The sequence below is a fragment of the Erithacus rubecula genome (assembly GCF_903797595.1).
Source record: "Erithacus rubecula genome assembly, chromosome: 19".
Taxonomy (NCBI): Eukaryota; Metazoa; Chordata; class Aves; order Passeriformes; family Muscicapidae; genus Erithacus; species Erithacus rubecula.
The window spans coordinates 10,689,348-10,708,045 of NC_136671.1; the positions used below are offsets into that span (position 1 = coordinate 10,689,348).

The 18,698-nt window shown below is 45.2% G+C and overlaps 2 protein-coding genes across 7 annotated transcripts in view; one reads left to right on the top strand and one right to left on the bottom strand.

Annotated features, from left to right (window-relative positions):
- Positions 1-320: 320 nt before the first annotated feature.
- On the bottom strand, positions 321-18,597 carry LOC306810273 (calcium release-activated calcium channel protein 1). 2 transcript variants are annotated; one of them, XM_079322693.1, is made up of 2 exons: positions 18,474-18,597; positions 321-3,599 (listed from the first exon to the last, which is right to left on the bottom strand). In XM_079322693.1, the coding sequence occupies exon 2, from the start codon at positions 3,591-3,593 to the stop codon at positions 3,033-3,035; it is 561 nt and encodes a 186-aa protein (XP_079178819.1). In that variant the 5' UTR covers positions 3,594-3,599; positions 18,474-18,597; the 3' UTR covers positions 321-3,032. The 2 variants fall into 2 exon arrangements, with proteins under 2 accessions (XP_079178819.1, XP_079178820.1); XM_079322694.1 differs by lacking the exon at positions 18,474-18,597 and adding an exon at positions 11,103-11,386.
- KDM2B (lysine demethylase 2B) overlaps positions 11,669-18,698 on the top strand; it is a 112,803-nt gene continuing 105,773 nt past the window's right edge. For 2 of the 5 annotated variants that reach the window (XM_079322662.1, XM_079322660.1), the window contains exon 1: positions 17,971-18,130. In XM_079322662.1, coding sequence (XP_079178788.1) covers positions 18,080-18,130 — 51 coding nt within the window. In that variant the 5' untranslated portion in view covers positions 17,971-18,079. Of the gene's footprint in view, positions 11,742-12,175; positions 12,249-17,851; positions 18,131-18,698 lie in introns of those variants that run through there. The other 3 variants (XM_079322664.1, XM_079322663.1, XM_079322659.1) reach the window with 3 other exon arrangements.

Below are 18,698 nucleotides of genomic sequence, written 5' to 3' on the forward strand. Positions count from 1 at the left end.
AGAAAGGAAAAAAATTATGGGAAAAAAACCCAAAAGACAAACACCAAAACACTGGAAGACAAGCAGTGACTCCTTGCTCAGCTCCTCTTATCCTTCCTGCTAAGAAATCACATTCCTATTGGTTTGAAAGCCTTTGCTTTAGGAAAGGAGAGTTTCTAGTATGTGTTAACAGCATATAGAAAAGTACAATCAAGTAATTGTGTCCCCTACTCCCCCCAAACACAGCCCAATACATACCTATGACCCAAAATGGCTTCTGAAGTTACAACACATTATGTTTCAATTATAAAGTGTATTTTAGGCCTCTAGATAACAAATAATCCACAACAATTGAGTATATTTTATTTCATCAAAGTATTTTATACCCAAATAAGTGATATACAATAACCAATGTTTAAAATGATTGAGGTAAATGCCTAACACCGTTAGTATAAATAAGGGATAAAAAATAATTAAGTGCACTCAATGTTTAGATCCACATGTTTGTGTCTGGTTACTGCCTGGGTACACACTGACAAAGGTACCCAAAGGTGTAACTTTCATTTCCATTTCCACAGGTGGAAAATGACAAAAACATACTTGATATCATGGCTTAAAGTGCAGAAAATAGTCAGAAAATTAGCTGTAATAACAGTGCCATTAGCTCAGAGCCTACCAGTTTGAGAAAACTAAAAATAACCATGTCCCACTAGCTTCTAATTCTGTATGTCTTAAACAACAAGAAAACCCCACACTTCTCAGTCACTTTGTAAAAGATCCACAAATGAAAGAGTAATTCAGCTACTTATTCAGAACAGCAAGGAATTTTACAAAATAAACTTGGAAAACAGATTTTCTGGGCTTCCATTCAGAACCACAAACCAGAACAAAATTTACAGACAGAAGTAAAATTTTTACACCTGACCACACCTTTCCAATCAGTTGCTCTAGTGTGAATACCATGTCAGGTTTTCTTCCTTTGGTGGGGGATTTTAGGGGCCTGTTTTCCTAAGACAAAAGTGGTAAAGTTCAGTAAAGGATGGGAAAATACATTTTGTGCCTACTACCAAGATTTTGTGATTTGAAATGCTGCTTCCTTGTTGCCTTCATTAAAGCAACACTTCCAGTGCTCCATGAACAAACACCTGTGAGTGTGTAGTTACAATCCTCACCATCAGATTTACAACAGGAATAGAATATATTTGAAGCATGTAATGGCAGAGCTGAGAAAATCCAGTTTGCCCTCTGTATGCCAGGACTTGTGAAAACACCAAGTGGAAAGCTGCTTGCTGCTTGTGAACCATGACTGCTGCTGAAAAAAACAAACAGCCCAGCAGTTGTTTGGTTTGTTTTTTTTTAATAGTTATGTTTTTAGAATACAAAGGCACCACAGGTGACCTTGTCAACACTTGGCACTGCAGTGCTGCTGACAGGACAGATCAGTCCCCATCTGCTTCAGTAGTAACCACACTCTGCACCTGAACTCCACAGGCACTTGTACAGATTGCAAGTACATTGGGATAACCTGAGATGGAGGCTGGTGTGAGAGACCACGTTCAGCCCAGGCACAGCTCCACTGGACTGTCACAGTCCCTCCTGTCTCATGGCAAAATCTATTCCACAGTGACAGCTATGACTAGTGATAGTTTGTTTTTTTTCTTTTTTCCTTTGGCTTGAAACTTGTCTCAGTTTGTGTTCAAAAAGCAGCTTTTACCCATTAAAGCCCAAAGCTACTCTATAGAAGAACTGTGTTCCAAAAAATTCAACTCCTAGATATAGCCAGAATTACTGAAGCAGTCCAAGACTGCTGGAATCTTTCTTGGACAAACCTCTTCTCTAGGAGACCAAATGGAAGGTTTTGCTCAGAGGAAATGAACAACACAGTAGCCTTGATGTCACAGAGGTGTCTGAAAGAAAGCAGCAATATTAATTACAAATAATCTACTTTCATAAATAAATATACATCAACGAAAGTTGTCTTCCAGATCCTTTGAAAGCAAAAAATGTATGATGAGTTATTAAATACAACACTTCAGCAAAGAGAACACTTTTCTAAACAAGGAAGACAAAGGCATAGCTAATTACTTGGGAATCCAACACAGAGAAAGCACCTTTTGCTGCTTGTTTCTGAGGATTTATTAAAAATATATTTTCAATATAAAAGTATAAAATAATTACTACTTTGGCTTGGAAAAAAAAAACAGCAGTGGTTCTGATTTTCAAGCAAAAAAAAAAAAAAAATCCAGTGATAATTTCCATCTAGTTCCTTCTTTTTAAAAAAAGATTCTTAAATGAGAAACAGGCAAATCTATCTCTCCAGATATTATGTGCCAGCTCACAAGAACTTTAAAACAGTTATTGCTTTTATTTTCTTCCATGGAAGAGAAGAGTCAAGTCTCATTCCTACTCATGTGGCCACACCACATCGCAGTAAGTCTAGTCCTGGGTGTTTAGCAAGTTACAAAATATGTAAGTGCCATGGGAAAAAGGCACTGGAGAAATCAGCAAAGTAATAATTACTTGGCAGCAAAACATACTGGGGAAAGTGCTGGGAAAGCTTTCACTCCTACCATCTGTCAGGCTTTCCAGGGAGAGCAGCACTAGCACTGAAACCAAGTGCTAATTGCTGCATGTCCCAAGTAATTTGTATCATGCCATGCAATATGGATAGGACAAGCAGTATCTTCTAGTAAATGCCAACATCAGATAAACAGAGAAAAAAAATCCACAACTTCTCTATCCATTCCTAACAAATACCCAAATGTACAATGTTATTTTCCATGTATTTATACAGCCACTATTCAGCATTAAGGAGAAAGATGCGAGACAGTGTTCACAGGAGGAGGGCTGCTCACACAGTGCAATCACACCCCACCATCCATTCCTTCAGACAGCAAAACTTGTATGAAAGGAACATTTTTTTCCCCCTCTCTAAAGGGTTAGAATATTTATAATTATTCTTTAAATGGTAATCAGCAGTTCGACCAGTTCATCCACAGGGAGTCACCATAAGGCAGAAGCAGAATAATGGGTTTATTTTCTTAAGCACAGGTTTATGCAAAATTGGTGACAGCTGAGGTGACAGCATCACCTCTGTGATCCAGCTGATCCTGGAGCCGTGCAAATTCAGCAAGTTCATTGAGTTCCTGAAATTGTCTGTCTGTTTTGTGGCTCACCAGTGACCGGTAGAAGTGGACTGCAAACACAATGAAAATCAATCCAAAGGGCACCATAATGGACGTCGATGCAATGGCTGCTGCCTGTCCTGATGTGATGCTAGAACTGTTGCTTTGTGGGGTGTTGTCAGTTTTCTTCTTTAAAGGAAGGAACTTCACCCAGCACAGTAACACCACTTCTGCAAGAAAGAGCAAAGTCCCAATGACAGTGGAAAATGCCCACGCGAGCTCAATGTGCCGGTGCATGCGCTCGTGAGGAGATTCCTTGACAGAGTTGAGGTTATGCACATTGCTAACAGCCTCTATGTTTGGAAGAATGCAGGTACTTATCATGAGTGCAAAAAGGTGAACTGCAACAAGCACAGTAGTGCAGGCACTGAAGGCTATCAAGAGCCCCTGAGGATAGTCGTGGTCTGCATCAAGCTGAACTTCCACCATAGCCACCTGAAAAGGAAAGGGGAGAGATGCAGTTACCTACATCTTATATTGACTACAGGTTATTCAAAGTTTACACCATGTTTCTGGAAGATCATCTGATCCAAACAAAGCGAGTCTGTATTCACATTTCTCTTCGTGCACCCTCTTCATTAGATCCAAATTTAGGTCTGAGCTACCAAGCAAAAGCCACTGTTTTCACACTTAAACTTGCAGAGCAAACTCACAACCACCTTGTCACCTGCAGCCCATGCTAGCTAAACAGCTGACCCTTATGAACAGCATATTTGGACTCCTTAAGTGAAATATTTCTCCTTTTTGTGTTATATTGAAGACACAGCTTTTGATCTTTCACTTACGAAGTCTTTTGAAGCATCTGTGAAAGGCTGCAAAGGCAGGGGACTGCCTGAAACAACCTTGGTGGTCCTTCCTCCTTGGATACTTGGGTTTAAGTTCTAAAGTGCAGAAACCTTTCATGAAAAAGATCACCTTTCCATGGGGCTCTCAGCTATATTCCTTCACTCAAGTATTTAAGCAGACTCTGGAACAGATTCAAAACGTGAGTCTCCACAATACCCATGGCAGCTAAGCAAGCCTGTTAGAGGCTGGAGGAAAGACAATGTTTCCAGAAAAGATAACACAGTGCTCCCAGGCATCACTGCTCCCCCAAAGATGGGCTACTCAGGAAGATGTTCCAGCTCCCCACTACCATATGCAGCCATGCCCTTCTGGTAACCTTAGATCTACAAGCATGCCTGTGCCTAAGGAGTAAAAAAATCAGCATTAATAACAGCACTAGGAAACTCATAAAAGCAACTGGGATATTTCTAACAAAGAAAATGAACTGGAATGCCTTTTAACTGGTTTTAAAAATGCCAGTGGTTTTGTGCATATGTGCAATTGATGAGTGACATTAATCCAAACAGCTCTCCTGGAATGATCTTTCCTGATAAATCTGCCTTTCAGGCAAAGGACAGTTCCAGAGAGGGAATAATGCACCAAGGTCTCTATGCTCTTTCTCAAAGGAACTCATTAAAAGGAACTCAAGACAAAACACAGGTAAAATGCAGAGGAAAAAACCTGACAGCAATCTGAAATAGAAGCACATCAAGCTAATAGGAAGAAAGATTAATGGTAACACAGATGCAGGGAGGCATGGAAACCAGGGCTCAAAGACAGCTGCAAAAGCAGCAGGAACATTCAAACCTCACTGTTCTGCAAGAGCTGAGCCAAGCTAACCTGGTCCTGGATCCATCTTCTTATGAATGTTCCAGGACACCAGAACTCTTAATCACTAATGCACTCAATATATTAAGGCAACCCAGGGTTTTGCTCAGACATGTTTCAACAGGCATTCAAGGCTATTTGCCAATTTTTTAATTCCTTTACTGAAGGCTTTTATTGTCATAAGCCTAACCACCCAGCCAACTAGCAAGCAGTTTCCAAGTGTACAAGAAACTCAACAAGAAATTATACTAATGCATATACAGTCCTTGCTCGAGGATTTAAAAATACCATTTTTCAGCTGTGGGAAACTTCATGTTTGAAAGGATAAACATTTGCTTGTCAGGTCTATCCTGCAGGATTGCTTGTTAAGTTGCAATATACTCGTGGAATGTTGGGCTTCCTGTGTTTTACACGGAACAATTGCAATCCTTCACCAGTGAGGATTCATTGTCATACTTAAAGATTTTTCTTTTAAGTCTTCTGCTGTGCCTAGATTCAAAGCCATCTAGCATGGCAAGACACTTTAATCCTTTATCTTAGTTCTTAGTATGATAACATAAACATGACATTAAAGAGCTTCATGAGATGAAGACTTTATTTTCTTTTAAGAACTGATGGTATTTAGTTTGTCAAACTAAAGACATTTTATATTTCCATTTATCAATGCCTCCACACTAATGATATCAAGCATCTGATTTTGAGGTCCTTGTGTTCATATCTGGCAGAGTAACCCCAGCCTGACCCATAAATGAAAACAGTTCATGTTTTTTGTCTCCTCAAACTCTCAGCAAAGCTAACTTGGGATGTCTTTCAGTGTAAACTAGCAGAAAAACTGCCAGCTCTTTTCAACTCTGAGCTTACTTCCTGGCCAAGCTTGAGCCAGGCACCTAAACCAAAGAGCTTCATTTTTCACCATGAGGGCCTGTGCCTGTTTTCTAACAGCAATACAAAGTGTCAGAAGTTCTTCCCTCCTTTGCTCATGCTGCAATTTCAAAAGAAACAGATCACAGCGACTCTTGTAAAGTAATAACCTGCAAGAACAGGGCCCTGATGAGATCATCTGACATGATCCAAATTCATATAAAGCCTGAACTCACAGGTAGATGTTGACATTCTAGGCAGGATATGTTCCTGCTCTATTTCTTCAGAAGAGCTGCTCAGGGCAGGAACTGTCCTCAGTGGGTGCACACTTTCCAGTAAAACACTTCTAGCATTTTATCTTCCTCCACTTTCAAAACTCTGAACACTTGCTGCATGATTTGACTGTGCAGCTGCCATGCTGCAAGTGCCCTGCCTTGCTGTGTAACCACAGTGTAATGTGGGCTAGAAGACACCTCAAGAGGTCATCTGGGCTAATCCCTGGTTCAAAGAAGAGCTAACTTTAACTTCAGATCATCCTACAGATATGACTGACAGATTTACTATGGGTCTTGACCAAGCTGTACATCTGAAGCAAAGCTTCTTGACAAAACTAAAGGACTCATGACATTAGGACACAAGACTGAAGCTCTCATAAGCCTAAAAAATGGTGGCATTCAGATGTTTTTAGAAGGTAACTGAATTTTGGGATATAACTGTGTTAGGCCTTTATCAGTCCTGGATTTCAGAGTCACAGCACTGATTATGACTGTATTGCAGAAAATTTAACAGCTTGCCCCCAATAAAAATCTGCACTTCAATTTCTATTTAAGCTCAATATACTGACCAAGTTAATTTCACTTACTTGTTCATAAGGCTCCCATATCTTATTAGACCAGAGAGGCTTAATTAAAGTCCCTGCTTTTAAATTAAAATCACAGGTTTACATCTTTTTCAGAATCAGTAAACAGTGCTGTAGAGAAAAGGACATAAAATGCCTTATCTCAAGTAAATCTGTATTATCTATGAGCTATTTATTATTTACTTCCTCTCCTCCCCTTCCCCACAAAGATGCCTCTGAGCTGAGATTGGTGGGAATATAACCCTGTACTGGGACTGCATTTTTATACAGTCTAGCATGTCAGGAATGGTTTAAAAGAAAGCTGTGTTGATCAAACATTACAACTGCATTTTTTGAGGGCACATCCATCATTGCTTGTCTATGGGTGGGACCACAGAGGAAACTCAATAATGAGCTGAGTGTCAGAGCATCCCTGGGATTCAGCTCCTCTGGCTGGCTCCCTGCTTTCCTGACAGTACAATTCACTCCAGAGACAGAGGCACAGAGCCAGGCTCTCACAGACTGTCTGCACCATTCATAAAGAGTTATAAACAACTATACAGAGGCTCTGTATGAGCCAGAATAACTCACCGGAAATTAAAAACAGATAAGTCAAAATAATGATCTTATTTACTGCTTTCATACAGAAGGGAAACTAAGCATTATTCATCCATTAGTCCAGGATCTTGACTCTGTAGATTATTGTATGCTGTAGAATGGCAAAACACATTAATATTTGCTGATGCTGACACTGGAGTACAAACACAGGATCTCATTTTACTTTGCTAGCAAACATGAAAAGGCAATACCCATGTGATTGGAGCAAATGCATCTTGAGGAGCTAATACCCCTTTACACTGTGTAACTTACAGCAAATCTATTCAGTAAATACAAGTTCAGATTATCCAGAGGCTCAGCATCTCCTTTACATCCTCCGAGCTGCAGCAGCCACTCAGCTACTGCAAGACAGAAAGCAAGAGCCCCAAGCACTCCACACTGCCTGCCTTGCTCATCTATAACCTCCAGACAGGGATTTTCAAAGGAGGCACAAAACTTTCCTTTTGTGACTGGAATAGAAGAAACTTTTTGCATGGGGGAAGATTCTCCAGCACAGCTCTAATCTGCAAGTGCAGCAGCACTGCAGGAGGCTAAGTGGAAGCAGAAGCCACAAAACTGTAACTCTTTCCTGCAGGTTACAAAATGCCACTGTTTCATGCTATTCTACCAGCAACCCATCTAAATACTTCTTAAAAACTTCTATAGATAACTGTTTTAGAATTTAGAACAGCCAAGTGACCTTTACTAGACAAGGACCATGCTGTCTTGTGCACCTGTACAGCTCTGACACCAGCAGCCCCAGGTCCTACTGACCCCTACCTCAGCACCAACTGTTATTATAGAAATCAGCTTAATAAATATTTATCACTGCAGTAAGTCTTCTGCAGAACACGACTGAAGCTGTCTTCAGGAGACCATACTGGCCACTCTTCAAAGGCAAGAGTTGACAGTTCCTTGATGATGCTCAATATTTGAAGCACGTATATCCCATCTCCCATAGTGTATAATTCAGACCCATAGTTCTGACTCAGTTATTTTCATAAAACTGTTAATTGGTGGCAGGAGGAGATGTTGAGTCTTCTGGTTTTATGACTTAAGTGGTATTTAACAACTTTCCTATGGATTCTGACTCCCATATTGTAACATTGTTGTGCTACAGTGTTATGCATTCCTGGTGACAAAATTATGCCAAAAAGTCAGAATAATTGTTTAAATAAAAATAGCCTGTCAGCAGCCTGTTCACTGTGAAAAATAAAAACAGATAAAGCCAAACATGAGAGGGAAGATCATGCAACAATATCTGGGCTGTAATACAGAAGTGAGAAATATCTGATTGCCCCCACCAGTGTATGGAATAAATTCTCCATTCTTTAATGCACTACACATCCCCTACAGTTTCACATCTACAATTCCATCTCTACAATTTCTTTCTCTACCTCTAACAATTTGGAGGATTGATACTACTAGCTGGCTCAATACATTGGAAAAGTGTACTAAATGAGGTTATAAACTTCATGGATTTTCCCTCAGACATATGGCACTGGATGGCAGCATCCATGGCAACCTGAGTGAAGGAAATGCTCAGGTTCACTGGGGCAAGCACAGCTCTCATCAGTTGCCACCACCAGCCCCTGCAACTGTTCCTGAAGCTCCCACACAGTGGCAAATCCTGGAACAAAACTAATCATAAAACAGGTTTTTAATCTTCTCTGAGGAAACATAACACTTCAGGGCTTGAATCCTGGCTGAGCGTTTCAGACTCCAGCTCACTGACCTGAGCAATGCCTTGCCTCATTCCACCAGGATATACATCACCAATCCTGAGGGGAAAACCTTGCAAAATGGCTGCAGCTGCACATAAAAATAGTCCAGAAAAATGCAACACTTCAACGAGGATAAACTTAGCTTCTACTAGAGGACACTACTCTTTAATCAAAGTGCAAGGATCAATGGGGCTGGCATGGAAATCTGCACGTTCCACTCCTGACAGTTCCCATCGATTCACTGGGTGGTCCTGCATGTGGCATTTAAGCTCTTTCTTCCTTGCCTGATAAGGAAAAGAGAGGAACAATGACCCTTCATTGCTGTTGCCAGCTTTGATCCAAGACTAGAATGTACTTCAGCAGCATTTCGTTCAAGTATCAGGTGCCAAAGAACTGCAGTCAATAAACAATGCACAGCCATGACAGAACAGCCCAGTTTTTTTCCAGGCAGAGGGACAACTTTAACGTTTTTAAAAGAAATCTAAAAATACTTGAAAGTTACCTCAGCTTTTCTGAAACAAGATTAGGAAGTGTTAGCTAGAGGACTAGGACCGTCAGTGCAAAACCAAACTAAGGGCAGATTTCCACACTGAACTTGTTAGACGAAGAAAAAGAAGTGGATTTTTTTGAGGGAGAGCTTTCAAAAAACTTAAATATGAACATTCACATGTAACATTCATAATAATTAGAAAAAGCAGCAGTTTTCAACAGCAGGGGACTGAACCCCTAAAATTCAAGAATTAAGAAACAAGCAGAAGCCTCACCTCATACATCAACGGATTTTGAGAGTCCACATACCACATCTTTAGAGAAAAACCAAGGAATTCAGGACATTAACTATGACCTTAAAACAACAGCATTTACACTGAGATGCAACCTCCCTCAGAAAGAAAACTTATAAACCCCAACAAACTACATTTTTCCCCACGTTTCTCTCAATGCAAAAGCCACGAACCGCTCCGAGATGGCAGAAGGAGTGTTCGACAGGGAGAACTCGTTATCAGAAGCGCCGAGCGAGCTCCCGGGCGGATGCGTGTTACCCAAGGAGAAGCGACTCAAACGCAAGCACACAGCCGCCTGTCAGTCAAACCAGCACACTCCACACCTCCCAAGAGTTGTGCTCTGTTTTTAGCCATTGAAGGAGGACAGTGACATTTATTTGACCGTCAGGAGGCTGCTGTGTTTTCCAACAGCATCACTGGAACAATGGCTCTGGAAAGGAGTAGATGCAATGGCTGAAAGTATTCAGTTTGTTAAAAGCGGGACAAAAAAATCAAAATAAAGCAAGTCAGAGGAGTGAAATTACGAATTTATAAACCGTGAAGCGTTTTAACAGCTGCGTGAAGGGGCTCAGGGCAGAGTTTGCAGCTTTGCATGTCAGATGTTTCGGCAGATGAGGAAGTCTGTGAGTTACTGTATTTCAAATTATATGGAACTTTCACATGAGATAATTTGGGCTACTAGACTGTGCTTCACATCGAACTCCAAAGAAAACACACACGAACAAAAAAAAAGCGTTTCTAAACCACGCACGAGACTCCAAGCAACATTCAAGTCTTCGTTAAATAAAAACTAGAAACCTCGCAACTGCAAAGGACTGATGAAGGGTGATACTGGGCGGCACAAAGAACTGTAACCAGTTGTATATCTTGCTTTATTTAAAAGCAGCTTCAGCGCAACAATTGCCCTTGCCCTCGCTGCGCACCAGAGAGGATCGGGACGGAAGCCCCGAACCCGGGCAGCGCTGCGGGGCTCCGTGCGCGGCCCCTTCGCTCCCGACACCCCGGAGCGCCCCACGGTGACCCCGGAGCGCCCCACGGTGACCCCGGAGCGCCCCACGGTGACCCCGCACCCGCGGAGCTGCCCCCGGCACACGCGGCAGGCACCGCGGCTTCTGCGGTCCCGAGCATCTTCCGCGGACGAAACACGTAACGATCCAACAAATGTTGTATTATTTGGCGGAGATAAAACCCGAGAGGCAGCTCTGAACTCGTGCCATGAGGAGCTCCAAAACAAACGAGCTACCGAAGCGAGCTGCGGGAGCGCTGCCCCCGCTGCCCGGGGCGGGCCGGGCGCTCCCGGCGGCGGCAGCAGCGCCCGCCCGCTCCCCGCCGCCCCAGGCGCCGCACGCCGCTCCGGGGGCAGCGCCGGGGGGGCTCACTCCCCGTTCTCACCGCAGCGAGCTCCGGCGGAACAAGCAGAGGCGGCGGCAGCGCTCCCGGCCCCGTGCCACCCCCCGCCCGCCGGGCCGCGCCGGGCGCTCACCATGGCGAAGCCGGAGAGCAACGCGGAGGTGCGGCTGGAGGCTTTCAGCTTGGCTCGGCTCAGGTAGAGCTTCCGCCAGGACAGCGCCTGCATCGAGTGCTCGTTCAGGCTCATGGGCTCGGGGCGGAGGAGCGGAGCGGAGCGAGGCGGAGCGGGGCCGGCGGGCGGCGGCGGCTCTTTCCGGCACAGCGGGCCCGGCCGCGCTAACACCCCATGGCGGCAGCGCGGCTCTGCCGGCCCGGGGCCGCGCCCGCCGCGCGCCCCGCGAGCCTGCGCGCCCCGCCCCGCCCCGCCGCGCCCCATTGGCTCGCGCCGCCTGACCCCGCCCTCGGCCCCGCCCCGCCGCGCGCCGCCGCTTCCCGGCAGCCTCGGGCCTCCCGGGGGCACCGCCCGCCGCCAGGGGGCGCCGCGCCGGGAGAGCCGCGGGCCCTGAGGGGAGGCGGGGCCGAGCCCCGAGCCCCGAGCCCCCAGCCCCGAGCCCCGAGCCCCGAGCCCCCAGCCCCGAGCCCCGAGCCCCGAGCCCCCAGCCCCGAGCCCCCAGCCCCCAGCCCCGAGCCCCGAGCCCCGCCGCAGCCCCCGCCGCCTTCCCCGGGAGAGCAGCTCAGCTGGAGTGCAGCTGACACGAATCTGTGGTTTCCGGTGGGTTTGTGCCCCTCAGCCCACAACGGGAGCCCCTGTGCCCCCCAGGGCGGACAGGATGGGATGTGCCCTTGGAACACGTCCCTCAGAACAAAACACAAAGCCGGGCTTCAACATCTTCCTTCTGTAGCCACCCGTCCTAAAATGCTTTACCATTTGACTTACATCTGTCCAGGGGTGCAGACCGGTCAGAGCATCCACCCCCACTTCCAGCTAAAACTGACCCACCTAACCCTTTGTTACGTAGTTCATGATTTTCGCAACATTTTGCAGGCCCAGAGCTCATGACAAAACCACCTTTACCAGCAAGCACCTGATAAGGTCGATTAAGCAGAACATTTCAACATCTACACATGCCTGTGTTGAAAGATTTTTTATTACCAGGTTCACATAAACCCTTTAAACAACAATTCATGTTTTTCTGTGTTTTACAGAGGGAAAAGTGAGGCGTATTGCAGAACTCCCTAGTGAATACTTGGCAGAGTTGTGAAGGTGATTTCTGAAAAGGTGAGGCAATACACTGCTTGTACCACATCAAATTTGTGAATCCAGAGACTTATGAGATGTGCAAGAGACAAACCTGTTGCTATCCATTTGTAGTTAAGAAAAAGTAGGATTTTAACAACACGATACTCGATAAGGATAGTTCTGCTCTTAACAGGCACATGGATGGTCACCTAGGAGATGAATCCATGCAAGTTCCTTTTGCAATCAAAAGCATCGTTAGTTTGTGTTGTTTTGACATTTTCCACCTTATTTACAAGTAGGAAAATCACGGCAGATTGTCTTTAACATTTTTGCTTTGTTCTTCACACCTTTCTGATTTGCAAGGTCCTTCACTTCCTTAAGCACAACAAAGGGAACGACAATCGATACCAACAAAGTCATTTGATGCTTTTCATGTACAATGCATTCTTTTAAAAAAGATGTAGTGAAAACATCCAAGAAAAATAATCTTAAGGATTTGAAGTCTTTGGAGGCATTCCCTGTACTATACAGATCTGATCTCCTTCCTTTCTCGGGAAATAAACACAGTCCTCTAATTATAAACAGCTTCGGGTGAGATTTTATCTACAGGAGCATTAAAACACCTCAGTACATCAATGAGTTTGACTTAGCCTATCCATAAAAGCCTTTGCTGTCCCATCACTGATTCCATGGAATTTTGGCCACCTTCCTTCTCTTTTTTGGGTGGCAGTACTGCTGTGTAGGATCCATTTGAATGGAAGTCCAGCATAAGTTAAGATTTAGAGGTGGATTTGGCACTATTAGGTTTGTAGTTTGACTTGGTGATCCTAAATGGTGATCAACTTAATCAATTTAAATGAGTCTGTGATTATAAAACACTACTCATTCTCTGGTGTGCTTTAATTATTAAACACCCCCCCCCAAATACAGAACAGAAGACCACCCCAGAATGAACATTCTCTGTCTCCCACTGGTGCCTGAGGCTAAAAGCAAACCAATAGTGATTATCACTTTTTTTCTAGGGAGATATGATAACCATCAAAAAACAGTAACTAGAACTTCTTCCACATCTCAGACAAACATTTAAGTCTCTGTGCTGTGGAATTATATATTTAAAAATATTTTGCATTGCTGCTCATAAGCTATGACAAATGTTTATCTACATGTACATAACCAGCATGGATTGTTCATGATTTCTTCTTATTTGTGTGCAAAATTATGATTGAACTGTAACATCATGAGGGAGTACCACTGCACTAGGTCTTGACCTGTTCTGTAAAATCAGATTTTTCTTAAAAAAACCCCCAAAACACCTGCAAGACCCATCTGACAAGGACTTCAAGTGTCTTTCTAAATAATTGTATTAAAATAGATTCTTTGAACTCACTGTTTCTCTATTTTCCTGTCCATCACTCTTATTCCTGTTTATTGGAAAGGGCTTTGAAAGATGCAACAACATTAGACACTGATGCACTGCTGAGTTTGTATTTCATTCAGAGAAAAAAGACCTGCAGAATCATGAAAGCATTTCATCTCATATGGGCCAAAGCAGGCCCATATGTCATTCTGAGATTCCAAACCTCAGTGTTGTAGCTTTGAAATAAACATTCCTTTCCTGTAAGAAAGAAAATAAAAATGGGTTTGTTAAACAAGAGAAGATACAATAAGGATCAATGTGAGGAGCACAGCAGTGCACCCTTTTCCCTTTCTGTCCCATTTCACAGCTCTATCTGAGGTACAAACTAAACAGGATAAATTATTTCCAACTCTATTACTTATTATGATACACCTCTACACTGCCACTCTAGAGTGAGCTGAAACTAAGAGAGTCAGCCATGCTTAATTAACTCTTAGAAATGCTTCAGGGAGTTCTTCTGAAGTCACGCTGGGGCTCAGAGCCGGGGTTTGCTGTCACCTGTGACCCGTGCAATTGCAGAAGGCCACCAAAAGGGTGTGTCCTGCCCTCTCCCTTCATCTCAGCCCTCTCCAGCCCGTGCATCAAATGGCTACACAGCTTCAGTGGATTGACCTCATGAAATAAATAGATAATTTTTTTCCTTAACGGCTGACTTTGCTGCTGGATCGGGTCACTGAGCTGACTCACCCCGTGGTTGCACCAACACCAGACCTAATGCAGGAAAGTGAGGGATGTACATGCAGGAGAAGGGAACGGGCCCTTTCAGCAGCAGGCTGTTATTACCCCTAATTAGAGGTAATGTCAACCCGTTCTCTGGATCATTTATGCATGAACACAATTGGAGCAGGTGGCAGAAGTCCAAGTTTCTTTCCAGAAAGCCCCGAGAAATCTGTACACTGTCACAAGGATACTCACACTTCTTTTTTTTTTCTGCTAAAAATGTACTTCTGTATTTTCTGTAGGAGGCTGAATAGGTTCTGTGAGTACCCTGTGATTAATGTGATCCGGTGCTCAGCACACCGAGGTGCTGCCCTCGGCTGAGCAGCTTTGCTAAAACAGATCTCCAGCTTCACATGCAAATCAGCACTTCTATTTCTTCCTGTTACTGCACCCAACCCGAATCAAGCCACCACAAAGTGGAAGTCATGGTAGATCTGCATTAAAAACAACACATTTGAACTTGAAAAAGGCAAACACAGCTTTGCCAGCAGTCCCAGGGAGGTTAAGGGAAACATCTTTGCAAATCTCATCTGAAGTAGAGCTTAACATTTAGTTGATGGGGTTTCTGCAGATGAAAAGTTTTGGTCTGCCATGTCTAGAAAAATTGTATTTCATCTTCCCTCACAAAACAGTAAAATACTTTATTAACTTATCTTCCATCTTAACCCAAGGTAAAGAAAGTATAGAATGGTAGATCTTACAGGATAAATGATATTTTCAAAAATGTTTTAAGATTAGTCTAGTCCATTCTGTGCAATAGGAAGTAACTGTTTTAAAGCTCAGTGGGGTGAAATGATCCCATGTCTTCATAGAGCCTTCCCCAGCAGAGCACTTCAGCTCTGGTTTCAGCATGAGCTCTGCAGTGCAACATTAATTAAATGACAGCTCCCAGTTCCAAGCTAACGAGGTCAGGATCCAGCGCCTTGGCATGATTAGATCTTAAATAATTTAAGCTGCATTAACATCTAGCAAAAAAAAAAAAAAAAAAAAAAAAAAAAAAAAAAAAAGTTTTAGTGTTTTTTTTCATGGAGTTCTGCCCAGTCCCTTTCCCAATAACCACCACTCCCTTTCCACAGTTGATACTATGGTTTTGATACAGTATCACAATGTTGATGTATTTTTCCCGTGTTTTTGAAGTGAATAAGGCCAACCTTGTGTCAGCCCAGCTTGTCCCATCCAAGCACTGCCTGATGGGGCCCAGCTCTGGGCAATGTTGAAAACTCTGCCATGATCTGCTTAGAGGGGAAACCAGACCCAAGCCTCATCAGCCAGCACTAAGCATGGGAATTTAATATTGCTTCTAAATGTTTCTATCCTGTCTAATGCAGCTGTGGATATGGATATTCTCATCATCCACAACCTGCATATTCCCCCTCCTCTTTTTTTGCCCCAGTTCTTTTAAGTTCAGGATAGGTTTTTTGTTATTGACACACAGATTATTTCCATCATATAATGAGCTGTAGTTGAATAGATATAATTTCTGTCTTAAAACAAGGTTTAAAAAGTGTTTTCTATTTTTGGAGATCTGTAGATAGAAACTGTGTTGTTTCTGAAACATTTGCTTCCACACTTCCATAATGTGCTCTGGTGTTTCCAGGTGTATGTGATGGATACAGTCCTTGGTGGGTTTGCTTGATACACCAAGACTCTCAGACTGTCTGTGCCCAAAAAAAAATATCTAGAAAAATGAGTTGATTTTCTTTTATGTCTCTGTTCTGTCTCTTTTAGTAGACTTTTGCAGCATGGATGGATGATGTGTTTTTTTGTCTGATTATTCTCTGGTAACATCCATTTATCTTGTATTCTGACCTCAATCCTACAGATGTACACATGTATTTAATTTTAAGATTGAGTAATCTTGGCTGAAAGGTCGAGATATGTATATATCTCCTCAGGATTATGGATTAATAATGCACTTGCTTGAACAGACATCTGGAATCCACACTTCAATATATAGCCTATAAAACACTTCCATACCATAATAAAGTTCAATCATCTGCAAGTAGGGAGATGTTAGAGAAAGATTACATGATTTTTCAAGATTCTGCAAACAGTTCTTGGCAGAATCAGAAGAAGAAGCTTGCTGCCTTAAAACCTGTTAGAACTCTGTCCTCTCCTGCCTTTATCCATGTGTCATGGATCATTAAAACAGGGATCATTCCAAAGGGATCAACGGCAAGGCCTGCAAAGCTGAATTTGAATGTGTTTTGCATTTTGCATTAACACTTAATATATTTCCTGTAATACCTAGGATGCTTAACTGATTGCAAAAAGCAAACCAGAGGAGCACTGCCAAAACCATCAGCTCCGACCCTGGGTTTGGGTATCCTTTGATGTTCCCTTTCTGGGGAGTGTGTGGGGGAAGTAAAGGATGTCACTTCAGAGAGGAGCCACGCTGTGGAACCTGGGGGCTGTTCGAAACCTGCACTCTGACCTTGCTATTGCAATCAGATGGTCCCAAAACTTGCTCAGCATCAATTTAGAGTAGATGTTAGTGGGTGTTGTAGAAATGAGACCCGCCGATAGTTTTAGGAACTGCACGATCTCCATCCTGCAGATTTTTTGTATCAACAGCTACTTTATAGCATTTTTACCTACTTTTTCATGCGATTTCTAACTACCTGTTGTACATGCATATTGCAAATGCAATTCTGGTTTATTTAACACCTGTTTAACACTATTTACAATACATTCTCGATTTTATGGCCGGTTCTCACAAGACACGTGGGTGCAGTGCCGGGAGCGGTGCCGGCACCAGCCGGGGTGCGCGTTCCGCGCCGAGCTGCTCCGCACGTGTGGCACAGGCACGGAGCGAAACCACCACCACAATTTAACTCCAAATCCGCCTACTATAAGATTATTTTCAAGTGTTTGCTACATTAATTCGCAACTCTTTACCCCGTCTTTACGCCGTTGGGGTCGGGCACACTCGAGGAGCTCAAATTATCTCCGCTTAAGCAGAGCGGCTCAACTCTTCGGGCACATCCCGGGGGCTGATGTACCAACCCAGGGACCGTCCGCGCCTTTGTGGGGCCCTGTCCCCGTCCCCCCGCTGCCGCTCAGCGCCTGCGTGCCGCGCACTCGTGACCGAACACCGCACGGCGGGGCCGGCGGCCAGCAGAGCGCCGGTACCGCCCCGGTACACCGGCCAGCAGAGCGCCGGTACCGCTCCGGTATCGCACCCAGCCCTCCATCCCGGCCAGCCCCAGCGCCGGTACCGCCCCGGTACCCCGGCGAGCCCCCACATCCCGACCAGCCCAGCGCCGGTACCGCCCCGGTATCCCACCCAGCCCCCCATCCCGGCCAGCCCAGCGCCGGTACCGCCCCGGTATCCCACCCAGCCCCCCATCCCGGCCAGCTCAGCGCCGGTCCTGTGCCGTACCCCCGGACATCAACCCCGCCCGCCCCGGCCAGCCCAGCGCCGGTACCGCGCCGTGTCCCCGGTCCGCCCCCCCGCCACCCCCCCGGCCCCGCCGCTGTTTACGTTCCGGGCACTGCGACGCCTGCGCCCCGCTCCGCAAGCAGCGCCTGAACATGGTTCCTTAGGACTTTGCAAAAGGCATCGCCGCCGCCCCCCTTCCCTTCCCTCCCCCCTTCTCCACCTCCCCCCCCCCAAAAAAAAAAAAGTCCTGGTGCAAAATTGCAAAACTTTAGCGAGCCCTGGATGGCTTTTGTTTTGCCTCCTCCCCATTTGGGCCAAATATGCAGGACAGGAACTGTTGACAAATAAGTGATGAAACTCTCCAAAAAAATGGAGGCAAAGAAAGACTCTGGAAGAAGATTGGTGTGTAGCTGGCTTCGGTCTCTTTCCTATTCGTGCCTTTTAATTGATTTTGCTTAATTATTTGCAAAGGGAGAAATGCATGTGGGTCGTAGACAGCCGAGCGACTTAGTTTCCAAGAGCGCGGCTGAGGCAGCGGGGAAGGGGCGGAATGGAACCGAGGGACGGGCAGGGTGGGACGATCATGGATCATTATTTTTTCCGGTGCGTGCGGGTTTGCGCTGATCCACCGCGCGTGTCCGCGGGGCTGCGGGGCGGGTTCGCAGGGCGAGAGCTGCCGGGAGAGGGGCAGAGCCGCCGGCGGCACCCGGTGCACCGGGCTCCCCCCGCTCCTCCGGGGACCTACCTTGTGCGCGGCCGGTCCCCGCCGCCTCCAGCCCGTCTCTCCGCGCCCGCCGCAGCTTCCCCGGGGCAGCGGCACCGGCCTCCGCCGGGCCTACCCTACATCCCCCGGCATTGAACTCGCTGCTGCCCCTCGGCCGCGGAGCCCCGCGCTTTCGGCGCTGTCGAGCGTGCGGGGCGGCGGGGGGAGCGCGCGGGGGCTGCGCATCCATCGCGGCGTTACATAAAG